The 17,365-nt window shown below is 39.6% G+C and overlaps 1 protein-coding gene across 1 annotated transcript; it reads right to left on the bottom strand.

Annotated features, from left to right (window-relative positions):
• Nucleotides 1-91: 91 nt before the first annotated feature.
• Nucleotides 92-9,898, bottom strand: terb1 (telomere repeat binding bouquet formation protein 1). The gene is made up of 21 exons (XM_061722792.1): nucleotides 9,862-9,898; nucleotides 9,624-9,770; nucleotides 8,607-8,738; nucleotides 8,368-8,499; nucleotides 7,878-7,938; nucleotides 7,662-7,774; nucleotides 7,097-7,225; nucleotides 6,819-6,971; nucleotides 6,599-6,730; nucleotides 6,328-6,453; nucleotides 5,886-6,022; nucleotides 5,469-5,785; nucleotides 5,330-5,364; nucleotides 5,144-5,221; nucleotides 4,411-4,644; nucleotides 2,484-2,549; nucleotides 2,056-2,112; nucleotides 1,906-1,965; nucleotides 968-1,047; nucleotides 344-499; nucleotides 92-247 (listed from the first exon to the last, which is right to left on the bottom strand). The coding sequence occupies exons 1-21, from the start codon at nucleotides 9,896-9,898 to the stop codon at nucleotides 215-217; spliced, it is 2,415 nt and encodes an 804-aa protein (XP_061578776.1). The 3' UTR covers nucleotides 92-214.
• Between the last annotated feature and the right edge of the window lie 7,467 nt (nucleotides 9,899-17,365).

The following is a 17,365-nucleotide window of genomic DNA, read 5'->3' as shown; positions in this document are numbered from 1 at the left end:
TCTTCATCCTTTTTGCTATTCAGTTTATATAACTCTGTTCTAATTCATCAAATATCAAGATATATTTAACAGAGAACAAGTTAAAAAAACCACACACAAATTTCTAAAAACCATATGGATTACGTACTGCCTTATTATGATTCAGAACAGAACAGAATGAGAACTGTGTAGGTTAATCCAAGCAACTGACTGAACCGAAGTCTCTGGACTGGGATTATTTGCAGCCATCCTTTCCGCTTTTACATTTCTGAGGGAAAGAATAAGAAAATAAAGTGAGGAAGTGAATCTCGGTGTAATCTGACGGTTTGTGTAACACCATCTCCCCTCAAGACTTTCATATTACCATTAGTCGCCTGTATTTCTTGGCCAGGTCAACATTGGTGCGTCCAGGTTGGAAAGGATATGACCACAAGATGGAGTTCCAGGAGAAGCCATATTTCTTCACTCCAGAGAGCAGGTAACCCACCTCTTCACGGCTAAACTCCTGCCTCTTTTTCCTCTACCGGCATTTAGAAAAGGAAACAGAGGAAGCAGAATTCAAACGGATATTAAAAAGTTTCTCACATGGAAAGGACAATGAGAATTATGGGACACATGATCTACTGTAAATTGACATTTAAAAAAATTATAATGAATCTGTCCAATTACCTTTATGGTAGTTTGTGATTACAATATACTTGACTGTCACACCATAGCTTTACTGTAACTCATAATTTAGAATTTGCTTAAATAAGAAATAAGGGTTGTTAAATATCTGATCTTCATAATCTGTGCATAATCAGATCAAACCATCTGTGACTAGTATTAAAAGATAATCCTAGTGATGAAGCAAATATTAACCCAGGCACAGGAAAATGTATGCTGACATTAGTATACCGGTATTTAAATATTGAGACTGAAATATAAGCAAAAATGAAAGGATAACAAAAAGACATCTTTATCAGAAAGGATTGTTTGAAACTCTTACAGTGGAGCTGCGGTCTGAGCTCATCTTTGAATGATCCTCAACAGCATCGTGTCCACTGTTGCTCCTTCCTCTTCTCTCTGCTTTTAAAAGATGATAGTTTAAGTTTCTTTGAAGTTTCATGACTCATTCTGATTTTTATCTTAGCTGGCCACATATCTGAGTCTTAACAAGCAAAGAAACTCCATCCCATTTTACTCCTTGTAAGAGTGATGATACATTATGCAATACTGCTGCCCAATAAATGCAAAAATGTAGGAAAATTACTGATGACAAAAAGAACTGAAAAAAGAGGAACAAACTCAAAAAGAGAAGAAAAAAAAGAATGATGGAAAGTACAGAACCCAGAGGAAAAAAAGGCTGAGCATGTTGAAAATATGGCCTCTACAGTGGAAGAAAAGCCTCTCAAAAGTCTGCACTGGAAAAAGCATTTGGCTGAAAAGTAAAAAAGAAATAATAAATCTCATGACAGGGATGTAAGATTGCGCTGTTCAACAACATGTCTGCACTGCAGCTTTTGGACTACAGTCTGTTAACGGGCAATGTTGTAAAACAGAACAAAAAGATGCATGTGAAGAATTAACATAATAATGCCAAGTCATAACTGCTGTACTTTTCTCTTGTCACTGTTGTAACATGAAAGCATCAGAATTCCCCATTTGAATTTCTCTTCATTTCACTTTCTTTTTCTCCCTCACACACACATGCACACCAACACTGTGTTATACAGAGTGTGAAACAGTTTAATACAGTTGTGTTGCTGTGAACCAGTCCTGGTCTGTGCTGTGAGAACACTGGCTGCAGCTCAACATTCTTTCAGCTCTCTGGTTTGTCTGCTGCCAAGAACACATTTCAGAGGATAGCTCCCACCACAGGCTCTCAGTCATAACACGTACACACACGCACACATACACACACAAACATGCATATGCAGGAAATACCCAAATCTGATGTTGGATGCCTATCTTCAGGAAGATGGTGCCTTTTTAGGGGAGCCAAGCCTGGAGGGAAGAGATGAGATGGAATCAGTGTTATTGAACATGGAAAGTTCTCACTGTGTGTATGAACAGTAAATTATGTACTAGTCCTACTCTGAAGGGTGAAAGTCTCCTTTGTAGGTCTTCTGTGTATCGGGATCAAACTGATGCCTATGAGGAAGATGATACCATTTAAGAAACATTGCACATATATGTTCAATTGGAGGTGTTTATGAATAAGTAATATGGTTGAAGTCTTCACAAAATCTATTAAAACTTGAGGAAGTGTTTACATAACAGACAAACCACGTCAGGTACTCGGAAATTGTCCCGAATCTCGTTATAACGGACTCTTTGCTTTCAAAGTGCTCTCTATGATCGATTTTACAATATCCATGACTATATGCTTCTATGACTTTAAAAATTCAGATAAAATCGTTGCGTGTCGTTTTTGCGGTTGGATGGTAGCAGAAAATTCATAAACATCTGAAACATTTGTTGGATCAGAAAACGTTTTTCAGATATTAAAGTAAATGATGTACCAGTCCTGCTCTGAAGGGTGAAAGTCTTCTTTGTAGATCTTCTGTGTATCGGGGTCAAACTGATGCCTATGAGGAAGATGATACCATTTAAGAAACATTGCACATATATGTTCAATTGGAGGTGTTTATGAATAAGTAATATTGTTGAAGTCTTCACAAAATCTATTAAAACTTGAGGAAGTGTTTACATAACAGACAAACCACGTAAGGTACTCGGAAATTGTCCCGACTCTCGTTATAACGGAGTCTTTGCTTTCAAAGTGCTCTCTATGATCGATTTTACAATATCCATGACTATATGCTTCTATGACTTCAAAAATTCAGATAAAACCATTTTGTGTCTTTTTTGCATCATTTGGATGGTAGCAGAAAATTAATAAACATCTGAAACATTTGTTGGATCAGAAAATGTTTTTCTGATATTAAATTGTAATTTGCATAGAACATTTGAACTGCAAAAAAAAAAAAAAAAAAAAGACTGCAAAAGCATTCATGGAAATAAATGTGGAATTTTACCAATGAAGTGGTCTGTTTGGTTAAATTGCTCTCAATTATCTAAGCCCCAGTACAATTTTCTGTAGATGGTTAAACTTTAAAAAAAAAAAGTAATTTCAAGATAACTTCAAAACCCACCACATACATGATTAACTACGGGTGCATCTAGAACTCTAGCTTCAGAGAGAACAGAAATAGAGCTCTGGTGTACTGTGACATTACTTCAGACAATCAACAAACTGCAAAGTATATGAGTATTATTTTTCCTTATTATAGTTCATTTAGTTTTCAATATTTTCAATATGGTGGGTTAATGGTAGATTAAATTTGTTTGCTGCACAATATTTACCATTGTGTTTCCTCCAGGACTGTTGTAGCAGATCACTCTTGCCCTGCCCTGCTGTCAGAAATAAAACAATTTATTGCACGTTAGACTGTGATGATTTTTTTTTCTAGGTCATAGTTATTAAGTATAATAAAAACAGAACATAAATGAAACTGCTTTGAACAAAATGTGACTAAAAGGTAAGGAAATGGTACATTTACTAGTAATCATTTATAGGTATCATAATGCTGGCAATAGGTGAAAATATAAGTTAAGCATCGTAAAGTTCTCTCCGCCTATGATATAGTGTACATTACAGACCAATCCTGAAATGCAGCCCACACCTATGCGCTAATGTCTGTGTATAATATTTCTTGTCAAGTGCAGTACTCATAAATCACTGCTGGTCTCACAAAGTTAAAGTGGAACTGCAGAGGTTAAGTAAAAGGGAAAAAGCCTGATTAAACTGATTAAACTGCTACCAGCTACCCAACTACTAAAAGACAAAAAAAGATGTCGAAGAATCCAACATCCAGCAGTGAAGGAGGCAGTGATACTAGTGTCATATAAATCCAATGAAGGATATGCATCAAAATGTAAAGTGTAGTACATGCTGTATGTTTGTCATCACAAGGAAGCTTGAACCTTGACCTAACCTATGTATTACCATGTGCATATCAACCTGTGCAATATCTTTCTAACATGAAACTAATGTTGATGAACTGATTGTTTTAATAGAATAACAAATATCCCAAACTTTGCAGCAATCTACAGAAATGAGTTACTGGAAGATCTTAGTCAGGAACGTCTTAAATAAGTCCCAAGAGAGGCTAAGGACCCTCTCATTGACGCCTTTTCCCATGATTTGTAATTTTTCCTCATTCTCCAATTAAATTATTGTTGACTACTGTATATGTTTGACCGTATACTGAATGTGTATAATAAAAATCTATCAACCTTAGGGACGGTTCTGGAAAACAAATAAATCCAAATCAAAAACGTAATTTCTTTGATAGTAGAACTGAAATGAACTTTCGGCGGGGCTGAGCTGTGTTCTTTCACGAGTCAGATGTTTTATGAGCTTATTCAAAGAGTAAAGCCTCTTACAATTCCAGTATTCACTGGTTCTTTGCTCTGTTGATGACACTCTCCTCGTCTCTGCACATTTGCTCTCCTCAGTGACATCCTGGTGCTTCTTCATTAGTACACTGTTGAGGCAGCGCACCCTGAACTGCTCCGTAGCTTCTTGGAGAACTGTGTGCATGTCACAGCTGTTATGGGAAAGGCTTTTCAGAGATGCAAAGGTGCGACTGGTCACTTCTTCAAAAGGTAACACACAACCTATAGAAAGGAAAAAACAATTATATTAGGAGTTCTTGTAATATTTACTTGTGAAAATCCACCACTTAGATCCACATATCTAATAAACTTTAAAATCTGAAAGTACAGTATGTGTAGGAATGAATTTAGTTGCCTTATTGTGTCATCCAACCAACACTCGTGTATGTCAACAAGATAAGAGACAAACAAGGACAATAAATGTGCTTAAAAACATAATACACCAACTTAGAACTTTACTTTTCTATAACTGATTATATCTCTTCATACACTGTAGCAAAAGTAATGACTACGTATTATCTGAAAGCCTACATCTACAAAAACTCTACAGGCAAGGCTTTATTCTTCAAAAACAATTTCAAATAACACTGAAAAGAAATGATTCTTGTTTTTCAAAAACACAATAAAGCAAAGCTTGTCCAACTTGTTTTGCTTGTTTCAACAAACGTCTGATCATGTGTGAGGCATAATATTTCAATGAGAGGCAGCTTCAGTCTCCAACCTGCACAGCGGATATGAGAGACTGAGTGTTCCTTTGCAGGAATTTCCCCCGCTCTTCTGATCTCACTCTTCTGTAACTCTAAATATAAACATATACAAATCAAAAAATATGTTGAAACTACTCATCTACTGAAAACAAGCATGAAAAATCAGCCACTCTGTAAAGGTGTGTAACTGTTTCTCTTACCAACAATCGTTTTTTGTTTCTTCTTAAACAATTCACTAAACAAAGAAAAAACAGAAACAATAGAAATGTCTTTATTAAAGCAGATGTTTACCCTTGTTAACTGATTAGTAACTAATCAACATTGATCAAATCTACTGACTTCTTTGCTGTCTGTAGCTCATTTGCTCTCTCTAGTGACCGTACAGCAGAAGACATCAGATTTGCTCCTCCTTTGCATGTTGAACTGCTGGTTATTTTCCTCTTGTCACTGTTATTCTCTTTCTCATACATTTCCATGACTCTTTGATCTTCTGAGCTACTGTCACTGCCTTGTGGTACATGCTTCAGAGTGTGGATAGGTTTCATGCTTTTCCTCCTCTGCCATGATGGAGATAAACCTTGGGACTGAGACGGGTGCCCTTGACCCCCAGTTGAATTTGGTGGGATAATGTCTTCCAGGTCATCCTCAACTTGTACCTTTGGTACATAACCATACACCATTAGTCAAAATGATATATAACACTCAAACTATCCTAATATGTGTGTGGATATGTATAAGTGTAAATGCATGTCGGACCTCCAGAAGGCTTTTCTCTATGAGATTAATCCTACGGAGCATGTCTTGGGCTGAACTCTTGTAGTCTTCAATGTTTACAAGACGGTCCTCATTTTCAGCCTCTTTTGCTATCAGATTGTTCCCTCTGAAGCACATGGCTTCATAGACAAGCAAATTATCATGAGAATTCCATGTTTTTCACCCACAAATGATTAATTTTGCATGGCTATTTGTGTAATCTAACCTTAGTTCTAAGAAGAGAAAAAAAATCTACTAAGGAAGATTAAGGAGAATTAAGGACAATCCTGAAACTTCTACTGACACATTGAACAGATGAGAACAGAGACAATCAGATATTCACTTTAAATGAACATTTTAAACATTGTTAAATCAACATTTCCTTAATATAGTATTAAAAGTATTAATATGAGACAAATAGTACAGACAAACTGAGATCACTTACTGGCCTGTTTGGAAGTCTGCAATATGAAAGTTGCTGCCTTTCTTATCTCCTCATTTGTGTCCTCTATGAGTAAAGTTATGATGAGTGGCAACCCTCCACACTGCACTAACTGGGACTGGTGGTCCACTACAGATGCAAGCAAATACAAAGTTGTGAAAAATATAGCCTATTTAAGGGGAAGCTGCAATGAGTGCCTCTAGATATGTTCCAAGTTTCTAAATATAAATTTGAAGACAAAAACTTCTAGAGAAAAAAGTATGTGCAGTCTCACCAGAGGCCACAGTGCACTGCCCAATGTTAAGTAATATGGAGAGCCTGTCATCAGGGGCCAAGTGTGAGCTCGCCAGCAGAGAGAAAAGTTTGGGGACTACCACATACTGAGCCAAGCTCGAAGCCAGAACAGCTGCAAGAAAAATATTGTGATTTTAAAAGGAGACACTTTTTTTTGTCAAGCTGATATGGGTGTGTATGTGTCAGAACACGTGACGTACAGTTATCAGTGATGCATGCTGACAGGGTCTTGGATATAATAACAGAGAGCTGGCATGACAGGAAGCTTGTATCTGCAGAAGAGGCAAGGCGAACCAGAGCAAGGGTGAGAGTTTTCAAGCCTCCAGAGGCAGAAAAACTCTCCTGGACACACACTGCAAAAAAAACCAAAGAATTCATCATCATTTTATAATAACATTTTGTGTTTATTCACTTTACATTTATGTTTCACCTTGACATAAAACTGTGTTGAGAGAAGCCGTTTGAGAGTTTCACTTACAGTTATTGGCAACTGTCATTGCGATGAAAGAGCATATGGGCTGAAAAATCTCAATGCAGGGCAGAGAAATCTGCTGAAGCCATGAGTCTATTATGGGAAAGACTACCACACAGATACGCTGGCCTTCCTCTGCAAACAATAGGAACGTATTCGAACAAAAACGGTCTCCTACTGCTTAAGATATACATTTTCTCAGTATTTCATGGATGATTTGAATTCTGTTACTGGCATGGTACTCTAGGTGCATCAGTATTATACATAGAAAAGCTTCTGTGTGCAACATTTAGAGTCTGTTAGCTGCAATGCAATGAAGTGCATCTTCACTACTGTAACATTAAAACAAGAATGATTGTATTTACTGTACTGGTGCACTGCAATTTCATCGTGATACTCAGAAGAATAACGCCAACAGTGCCTTATAGTGGGACTTTGTGCTTTTCACAACTGCTGTAAGATTTCTCCACACTTGGAAGGGGAGGGTGAGCTGGATCCCAATATACAAACAATTTTTCTACTCAGCATTTGAGTTGCAAATATCAAGAAATAAATACAAATATGTTATTACCATTCTGAGGATTGTTGACACATCCACAGAGAGTACTAGATACTGATGCCCAGAAGTGGTAGGTTTGAGAAACAGTTCTCAAATCATCTCCTTTGGAGAGGGGAAAAGTGGTCCTGTAAAAATGATCATCAAGTGAGTATTTTTTATTTTCGTAACTGAAATGACCTTGCTTATCTAAACTTGGCATAAATAATATGGTTTAGCACTATATCTTACCTGAAGAGATCCAGTAAAATATCCAGACAGCCACTGGTTTGAGCCAAAGTCTGTCCTAATTCTACACAAGAAAAGCAAGGATGGTTTAAAATGATCTGCCTTACAAATGCAAGATGATACCCTCAAATGTAAAAAAAAATATGCTCCCATAGAAATATGCTGTATATTTTTTTCCACGTATTTGTAATGGCTTTTATGAGCTCAGAGGTATTTATTGTTGTTACTGTTACATTTTTTGAAATAGACTTTTTCATTTCCTAATTTTATCTATCGTTCCTTCTATCCCATTGAAGGGAATTCTGTCCTAGAATTTCTTTATATCATATTGTTTTCTGCTGTTTCGGGTCTGTTTAGTGGTTCTAACGCTCTACTGCTACGTTAAGCACTGTGTAACATTTTTTAGAAAAAAAAAGTAAACAACAAAATGCCATGCGATGTGAAAGAAAATATACACAAAAGTACTCTGTCAATTAAGTGTTTTTTATCTTACTGTTGTTGGCTACCAGCACAAACAGCAAATAGACAATCACTCTCCTCTGTGTCAGCGGGGTGCCTTCATTCATCAACCAGACAGTAATGTTGGTAAATATCTCCTTTCTGCAAAGAGAATTCTTGCAATACACTGCAAAAGGAAATATATAAAAGATATCAAAATACATAGTCATTCCTAAAATTTGTACTGATTCTTGCATTTTATATGAGTGCATTATAACAATAAGGTCTACCCACCATTAGCTTCTGCCAGTATGCCAAGTGTAAAAAGAGCAGTCTCCTTAACAGCTGACTGGACAATACTGGATTTGGAGAGGTTATAAATAAATGCCACACCGCCCATTTCTCTCAGTAGATCCACATTATCTTCTGAAACAGTGTAGTGAAACAGGCAGTAAGCCAAGGTTCTTAGGAATATGAAAATATATCATGTATTGTAATGTTTCTCATTAACTATAGGCAGTACTCGAGTTGTAAAAAAAGATCAGGGGGGATGGTGGATTGTATCATATGGGGACAGATAATTTGTGCTGATTACAAATAATATAATATATTACAAATAATAGCACTGACCAAAGCACCTGCAGAAATACTGCAGGAATGACATAGCTGCAGTTAAATGCAGCCTTCTGTAAGCTTTAAATATCCACTGGGCTTACATCAAATACATCAAAACACAACAATAAAAAACAATTTTCTGAACTTATCAATATGACTCTGTCCTTCACAGGATAAGTAAAATGGATCACTGCAAAAACTCAAAATCTTAACAAGAATATTTGTCTTATTTCTAGTTAAAATGTCTCATTTTAGTAAAAAAATCTCATTACACTTAAAACAAGACTCATCACTGGAAAAACAACAATTTTCACCTGTTTCAAGTAGATTTTCACTTAAAATAAATAGAACAATCTGCCAGTGGAACAAGATTTTTTTTGCTTGTAATGAGAAGATAAATCTTGTCCCACTGGCAGCTTTTTCTACTTATTTCAAGTGAAAATTTACTTGAAACAGGTGAAAATTGTCAAATAACAAGTTATTTTTGGTGTTATTTTTCTGGTGATGACTCTAAATGTTGAAATAGCAGTAAAACCACATTCACTGATGAAATTACATAAGGGATGGAAAGGGGGGGTGGCAGTTTTATTTTTATTTCAGGAGGGATGCCATCCCCCCTCAACTCGAGTACTGACTATAGGAATCAAACAAGTCTAAAGACGGACAGCACTCCACAACTTCTCTTTACACTGTTACCTCTCTTTTCACATATTGAGTTAATAGTGAGGAGAGCTTGTTTCTGTAAATCAGGACTTTTCATTTGAAACTTGAGACACTCGAGCAGCAAACAGAGATCTGTCTTTGTGGCTGAAAGAAAAGGAAAGAAATCGGCACAATTATTCCCTTGTATTTATATTTATTTTGCAATATGCTTTGTCCATAAAATAAAACTTTTAAACTTTTAAAAAAATTAAAAATTAAATTGAGGACTTACTATTACGGTTGTTACTGGTAACCTGTTTCTCATCCATTTCATTCTGTTCAAATGATTAAAATGATGCTAGTGTTGTTGCTTCGACAAGCTAGCCAGATTAATTCAGGTTTGTCTGACAAATTGAGAGAACAGTGCGTTTTTACGTTAATACCCTAGCAATTCTCATCAAGTGTTAGTTGAAAAACATCTAAGAATGTATTTTACTGGTCAAACAAAGCATAGTTTAGCGTAATAATGTTTTATCGTATGAAGTCAAACCTTCGGAGCGCAGGTTACCATGGAAACCAGTTTGGGTGAGCAGCGCGAAGGCAGCGCAGTGAAGTTAGTTTTAAGTTGGATATTCGCCTCTATGCAAATGAAAATGTATAAAAATTATGGACGGATTTGAAATTTAAAATCAGTAGGCGTATCTCATGCAACCTGGAGTAGTACTATGATCCAACACTGATTTTGAGTCCATTGATCTCTCAGTGATTGCGCTCACACAGAGCTATGTCCGTCGAATATCCAACTTAAAACTAACTTCACTGCGGTCACGTGGGCCACTATATAATTTCACGAAATAGCAGAGCGTTATCATAGAAACATATACTTCAGTATTTTTCTAAATCGAAATATTTGTACTTACATAGGTTTAAGGCAAACACTGGAAAATTAACAATTTTTCTACTGTTTTATTTTTCACTTTTTATTTTTTTGCAATTGCAAGTTTGCAATATACAATGTACAACAAGCAGACATTTCAGTTCACAACCTGTGCAACATCAGCAGCACAGAGCACAGTCATGCATCATCAACAACAACAAGAAATTTTGAAAAGAAAATAAATAAATAAAATTAAATAAATAAAGACAAAAAATAAATAAATACATAAAAGAAACAAAACCTTGGTGTGACAGACTTTATAATATTTCGAATAAAATGAAAATTATATTTATGACAGCTTAATGATTGAAAATCTCAGAATGGATATCCATCATTGATATACATTTCTTATTTGTAATTCATTTAAGAGACTTGAGATAATAATCAACTTCAATCAAAAACAATTTAAATAATGGAGAATAGTTTTGGAATTTACATTTATGGATGTGACATTTTCCTAATAAAATGTAAAGATTGACAATAGTGCATACCTTTTTTTCTTTTGTGACGACCCCTCCATCCACTAGTTGTCCCTGCCTTTTCTGCTGCTGTGTTTTTCCTTTGCAGGAAGCAGGGTGGAGAGGTCGCCTGATTAGCTGATGACCCACACCTGGGCCCGGTGTGGGTCTCTCTTTAAAACGCTTCACTCCTGCTTGTCTTGGCTCTCTCTCTGGTCTGGTCGGGCACGGCCGCTGCTGTTTGTATTTTGTTTGGTCGGTCTTTCCACACATTCATACATGCTCACACTACTGATTACTGACGTACTTCATTATCTTTTGTAAATACATTTCCTTTTGTTATACCGTCATCCTCGTCTCGTCTCCCTCATTGCCGCTGCCTATGAGCCGGGCTGTGACACTTTGATTTCAAAATAAGTGATAATGTTCTTCCCTTCAATGTTGATCTTATGTGTTGTTTTACATAGTATAGCTCTCAAGTTCTTTCAAAAATATGCTGCTATATGAGCAACTGTAGTGTCCACTCATGAGTTCAGGCCAAGGTGTCCACTCCCCTCATAGGTGCTGACTTTCTTTGTGCCAACGGCCTCCTGGTGGATGTGGGGAACCGCCGTCTCATCAATGTTAAAACGTTTGGCTTGTTGGCATGTAAGTGCAGAGATATGGCCGCAATGAAGCTGTCCAGCGCCGTCTCACCAGCTGATGTTTTCTCCCCCCTACTGTTAGAGTTCTCTGACATCACTACACCTACCTTTTCGACCACTGCCACGAAACACGGCGTGGAGCATCACATCTCCACGGAGGGTCCACCTGTGTATGCCAGGGCCCGCCGCCTCGATCCACACAAGCTCGCCATTGCAAAGGAGGAGTTTGCCTCCATGGAGAAGCTTGGCATCATTCGGCGTTCCAACAGTCCTTGTGCCTCTCCCCTCCATCTGGTTCCCAAGGCCAATGGCGGCTGGCGTCCGTGTGGTGACTACCAGCGCCTTAATGGTGCTACCACCCCTGACCGCTACCCTGTACCCCACATTCAGGACTTTTCCGCCCACCTGGCTGGAGCGTCTGTTTTTTCTAAAGTGGATCTCGTACGGGGCTACCATCAGGTGCCAGTCAGCCCACAGGACATCCCCAACGACTGCAGTTATAACTCCGTTTGGGCTTTTTGAGTTTTTGCGGATGCCGTTCGGCCTCAAGAATGCTGCACAGACCTTGCAACGCTTGATGGACGTCGTGCTGCGTGACTTGTCATTCGTGTTTGTGTAACTGGATGACATCCTGGTCGCCAGCGCATCTGAGGCCGAGCACCTGTCGCACCTCCGTCTCCTCTTTGGTCGTCTCCGTGAGCACGGTTTGATCATCAATCCTGCAAAGTGCCAGTTTGGACTGCCTTCCATGGATTTTCTCGGCCACCACATCACCTCTGCCGGAGCAATCCCTCTGCCATCCAAGGTGGAAGCTGTCCAGCAGCTCCCACGCCCGACCACGGTCAAGGCTCTACAGGAGTTCCTGGGGATGGTGAATTTCTACCACCGCTTTATCCCCCATGCAGACCTCTGTATGAGGCCCTCAAGGCAAAGACCCCCAAGCACATCATAGCCTGGTCAGACGCATGCTACAGGCTTTTTCAGACACCAAGACTGCCCTTGCGGGCGCAACTGGCTCACCCTGTGCCTGGGGCTCCCGTGGCCTTGACGACTGATGCCTATGACTATACCGTCGGTGCTGTTTTTGAACAGTTGGTTGTGGGGGTCTGGCAGCCTCTTGCATTTTTCAGCCGACAGCTTCGGCCTAGTGAGCGAAAGTACAGAACTTTTGACCGTGAGCTGCTCGGCCTTTACTTAGCAGTCAGGCATTTCCGTTTCCTGCTTGAGGCCCGCCTTTTCACTGTTTTTGTGGACCACAAACCGCTGATTTTTGCCATGGCAAAAGTGTCTGAACCATGGTCTGCCAGGCACCAACACCATTTGGCTTTCATTTCAGAGTTCACAACTGACATCCGGCATGTGGCAGGGAAAGATAACCCTGTGGCTGACTGCCTCTCTCATGCAGCTGTCGGTGCAGTCCATCTCGGCATTGATTATGCTCGTATGGCTGCAGATCAAGCCTCCGACCCTGACCTTCAGGCATACAGGGCGGCGGTTTCCGGCCTCATGTTGGCGGATGTCCCTTTCGATGATGATGGCACAACGCTGCTGTGTGACGTGTCTATGGCACAGCCATGCCCCATGGTTCCACGTGCATGGAGAAAGCAGGTTTTTGATGCCGTACATAGCCTGTCGCATCCGGACAGGAAACCCTCCCAGCGCCTGCCCTGTTGGCCTCAAAGTTCGTCTGGCACGATATGAAGACGGACGTGGCGAGTTGGGTGAAGACCTGCGTGGCATGCCAGCGTGCCAAAGTCCACCATCCCGTTAGAGCCCCACTGGAGCGTTTCACTGTCCCTGAAAGGCGTTTTGACCATGTCAACCTGGACCTGGTTGGGCCCCTTCCCCCCTCCAGGGGCTACACTCATCTCCTGACGATGGTGGACAGGACAACTCGGTGGCCAGAGGCGGTCCTGCTGTCTGCGACAACTACAGCTGATGTAGCTCGGGCCTTCATCAGCACCTGGGTGGCCAGGTTTGGAGTCCCCTCTGACCTTTCCTCTGATCGGGGGGCCCAGTTTACTTCTGAGCTATTGACTTCCATTACCCAGCAGTTAGGGGTCTCCGTCCACCGCACTACGGCTTATCACCCGCAAGCCAATGGCCTCTGTGAGCGCTTTCACCGATCCATGAAGGCTGCCCTAGTCTCCGGGATGATGGCTGGGTTGACAGCCTCCCTTGGGTGATGCTGGGGCTCCGTACTGCACCTAAAGAGGACCTGCTCTCATCCTCTGCTGAACTGGTTTACGGCCAGCCCCTCCGAGTCCCAGAGGATTTCCTTCCCTGTACCACAGTCCCCTGGTCGGCCCCGGAGCAGCGAGGCGCTCTGCTGGACAGGACCAGGTCATTTCTGCCAGTCCCGACCTCATATCATGGTGCTCCTCAGGTGCGGGTCCCTAATGATCTGCAGGCAGCGGAGTATGTGTTTGTCCGTCACGACCCATCGGGGCCCTCTGCGACCTCCCTATGATGGGCCGTACCGTGTTCTGGAGCCTGGCCACAAGAACTTTTTAATTGACCTGGGTGGTGAGGCAGAACGCATCTCAGTGGACCGCCTTAAGCCTGCTCACCTTGACTTGGACCGCCCCGTTGTGGTGGCCCAGCCTCCTCGCCGTGGTCGGCCCCCTGGTAGGCCATCGTCAAACCAGACTCCTGCTGACGTCCCTTCCTGCCCTCGGTTACTTTGTGCAACTATTGGCAGCATATTTCATATTCTTATGTTTATGAATGAATGAATGAATTAATTAATTAATTAATTTTATTTTTGTGTCATGTCCGAAGACCCATCCCTTTACGGGATTATAAGACACCAGAAACAGAAAATCATCAAATACACAATATCACACACACTTAATTGGGAGCTGCACAATGTACACCGGAAAAAACTAAATAAATAAATAAATCAAAAACCAGAATGTATATTCTTACATATATGTTACTTTTCTTTGCCTATCCCACACTTTCTCCAAATAGTCAGCAACATCACTCCGTTTGATGTTAGGCAAGGAAAGTTTATTTATATAGCACAATTCAACACAAGGTGATTCAAAGTGCTGCTGACGTCCCTTCCTGCCCTCTGGTGCCTGCTGGAGAGCCGCGGAATCGTTTTGGATGGGTCATAAGGGCCCCAAGTCGTTATTTAGGGCCAGTGCTTGTGAACTCTGGGGGAACGTGTGTAGTGGCCACTCACGAGCAGGACACTGTTTAGTTTCAGTAGGTTAGAATTCACAAGAATCTAGCCGTTATTAATGATGACGATGTGTTTTCTGTTATGGTGCTTTTGCACTAGTCCCGCCTCCGCCCGCCTCGGCTCGGTGCGGCCCCGTGTTGCACGTTTGCACTAGGGACTGAGACGGGTAGAGCCGCTCCAAGCCGATACTTTTTCTGTAACCATTCTGGCGAGGTGGTCGGGGGGCGGGGCCGGCAGACGTTTGAATCAGGAAGCGGGAGTCAGTGCGAGAGCGACCCGCGGCTCGCGGCGATTTTATTATAAAGCGCAAAACGTCTGTTTGGTGATCCAACTCTGAGGTGCAGATGTTCATAAACCTGGTGGCTGACGAGAGAATTAAAAAAGGGATGTAGACGGGCTGTTTTACTCTCAGCCGCTCGCGGCTCCAGCTGATTTCTCATCAGCGCCGACATGAACAAAGCGGTTGCGCAATCGAGTACGTCACAGCAGCTTCACCCCAACCAGCCCACTTCTCCCCTGGCTGTGGAAAAACAAACGGGTAGAGGCGGGTAGAGGCGAGACGAGCCGAGTCGGGCCGAGTAAGGACTAGTGCAAAAGTGCCATTAGTGTTCTGTTACCGTTGGTAACGGTCAGTTAGTAATGAGAGACTGGAATAAACAACACAAGTTTTTTCTTCATCCACAAAAAGCGTTTCTCTGCTCTTTTGTTCCCAAACTCCTATACAACCTTAAAACAAGTGAGTTACACTTTCAGGTTCAGTTTTCCAGAAGGTACATTTGTTATCGATGTCAAGGAATTTTGAGATACAGTTGTTAGATGGGTATATGTTATGTAGTATTTTTAAATGTAGTTCTCTGATTTTGTTTGTAACACAGAATTTGAAAGGAACAAGACACATAAATAAATCAAAATCAAATCAAATCAATTTCCAATTTGTTTTGTCTTAGTTTGGCCCTAATACTCAATTTCTCTACTTTTTTTTTATTTAACATTTGAAAAAGTACAATGATTACAAATCTTTGCATTATGCAATTTCAAGTTGAATTATAACATATAAAGAGTATAACTCAAATAAAAAACAAAACAAAAAGCACAACACATTATAACCAGGCAGCCAGGGGGGGATGAAATTATAACAGAAAGCCAAAACATTTACTTACATTTATGGTTTTGTTTGCTTTTGAATTAGTAGAAAACTTAATAGAGTCCAGATACTGATTGAATTCACAATGAAAAGTAAAAAAGAGGGTTTTTTGTGTAAGAATTTGGATTTGTGGATGTGGAATTTTGCAAGGATAATCAACAAATGAATAATGTTTGTTTTGGCTTTGTTCTAATCGTTACATGGTAATGGTTTTATTTGGTCTACCAAATAAAACTAACTGACTAACTAAAAACACCAAACAACACATCCTTCCAAAATAATTTGAAATCAGTTTAAATGCTTTCAGACACAAAATTACACATATCACTCCAAAATGTTTGAACAATGGGGCACAGCCAGAATAAGTGAGTCATTGTTTCTGAATTTGCAGAACAAAAAGTACATTTTGAATCGATATTTCTTTTGAATCTTTTTACAATGTGATCATTTGTAGGATAGAATTTATGAATTAACTTAAATGAAATTTCTTTAACTTTGTTTGTCACCAGGTATTGGTTGGGTGAGAGCCAGACCTTCTTCCAGTTAATATTTTCTACATATTTATTCCAATAATGGATCACGTATGGAACTGAAGAGATATCCCTTTTAAATAAAGTTCTAATTGTTTTATTATTCTTATTATGGTTGCAGGATTGGCAAATTTTGCCAACTGTCGTATCCATCAAAGGTAGCAAGGCTAATTGTCGGGTTTCCATTCTAATTTGAGACTTAAATAATATGCACACTCCAGATGGGATTGCTCCAAAAACTTTTGCATACTCTCCAGGTGATATAGGCATGTTATATTCTGCTAAGAACTCAATGTAAGAATAAAGACGACCAACCTCTCAATTTCTCTAATGTTTTTTTTTTATTTTTTATTTTTTTTAAATCTTTGAATACAATGAAAAATTAAGAACAAGGGTAACATACAAATACAGATATTCAAACACCATATTGAAAAGAAATAAACAAAAGAATATATAAAGGACAAGACAGTTGAATGTAAATTAAAAGGATAAATAAAAATAAAAACAACATAATGTGCGAGAGTAGGTTTCATGTAGTCAAATTGAGCGATTTACAGATGCCGATGGTCTTTTGTGCCTGTGTGTTTTTTTTGTGTTTTTTGATGAGTAAATTGTCCTTATATATTGATCAAGTTCTTTTTTTAGTACAAGGAGTTCAGGCTTTCTGTGGATGAATTTGGACTTGTGTATGTGAAATTTAGATAAAAATAAAAACAGATTAATAAAAAAGAAAGCGTCCCTATCTTTGTGATTAAAATTATGAAAACCAAAAATAACATTCTTAAAATAAAGATGAAAATCAGAAAACACAGAATCAACAATATACCTGTGGAAGTCCCAAATTTATAAGTGAATTCACATGACCAGAATAAGTGGGAATATGTCTCAGGATG

This window comes from Cololabis saira, chromosome 5 (genome assembly GCF_033807715.1).
Source record: "Cololabis saira isolate AMF1-May2022 chromosome 5, fColSai1.1, whole genome shotgun sequence".
NCBI classification, from domain to species: Eukaryota; Metazoa; Chordata; class Actinopteri; order Beloniformes; family Belonidae; genus Cololabis; species Cololabis saira.
This window is presented reverse-complemented; position numbering and strand designations above follow the sequence as displayed.

Excerpts from the sequence above, each read along its gene's own strand:
- terb1 (XM_061722792.1), bottom strand. The coding sequence starts at position 9,898 with ATGGATGAGAAACAGGTTACCAGTAACAACCGTAATA. Across the intron at positions 8,500-8,606 it reads CATACTGGCAGAAGCTAATG|TGTATTGCAAGAATTCTCTT; the intron begins GTGGGTAGACCT and ends TTCCTTTTGCAG. Across the intron at positions 1,966-2,055 it reads GGAGACTTTCACCCTTCAGA|GCTTGGCTCCCCTAAAAAGG; the intron begins GTAGGACTAGTA and ends TCTTCCCTCCAG.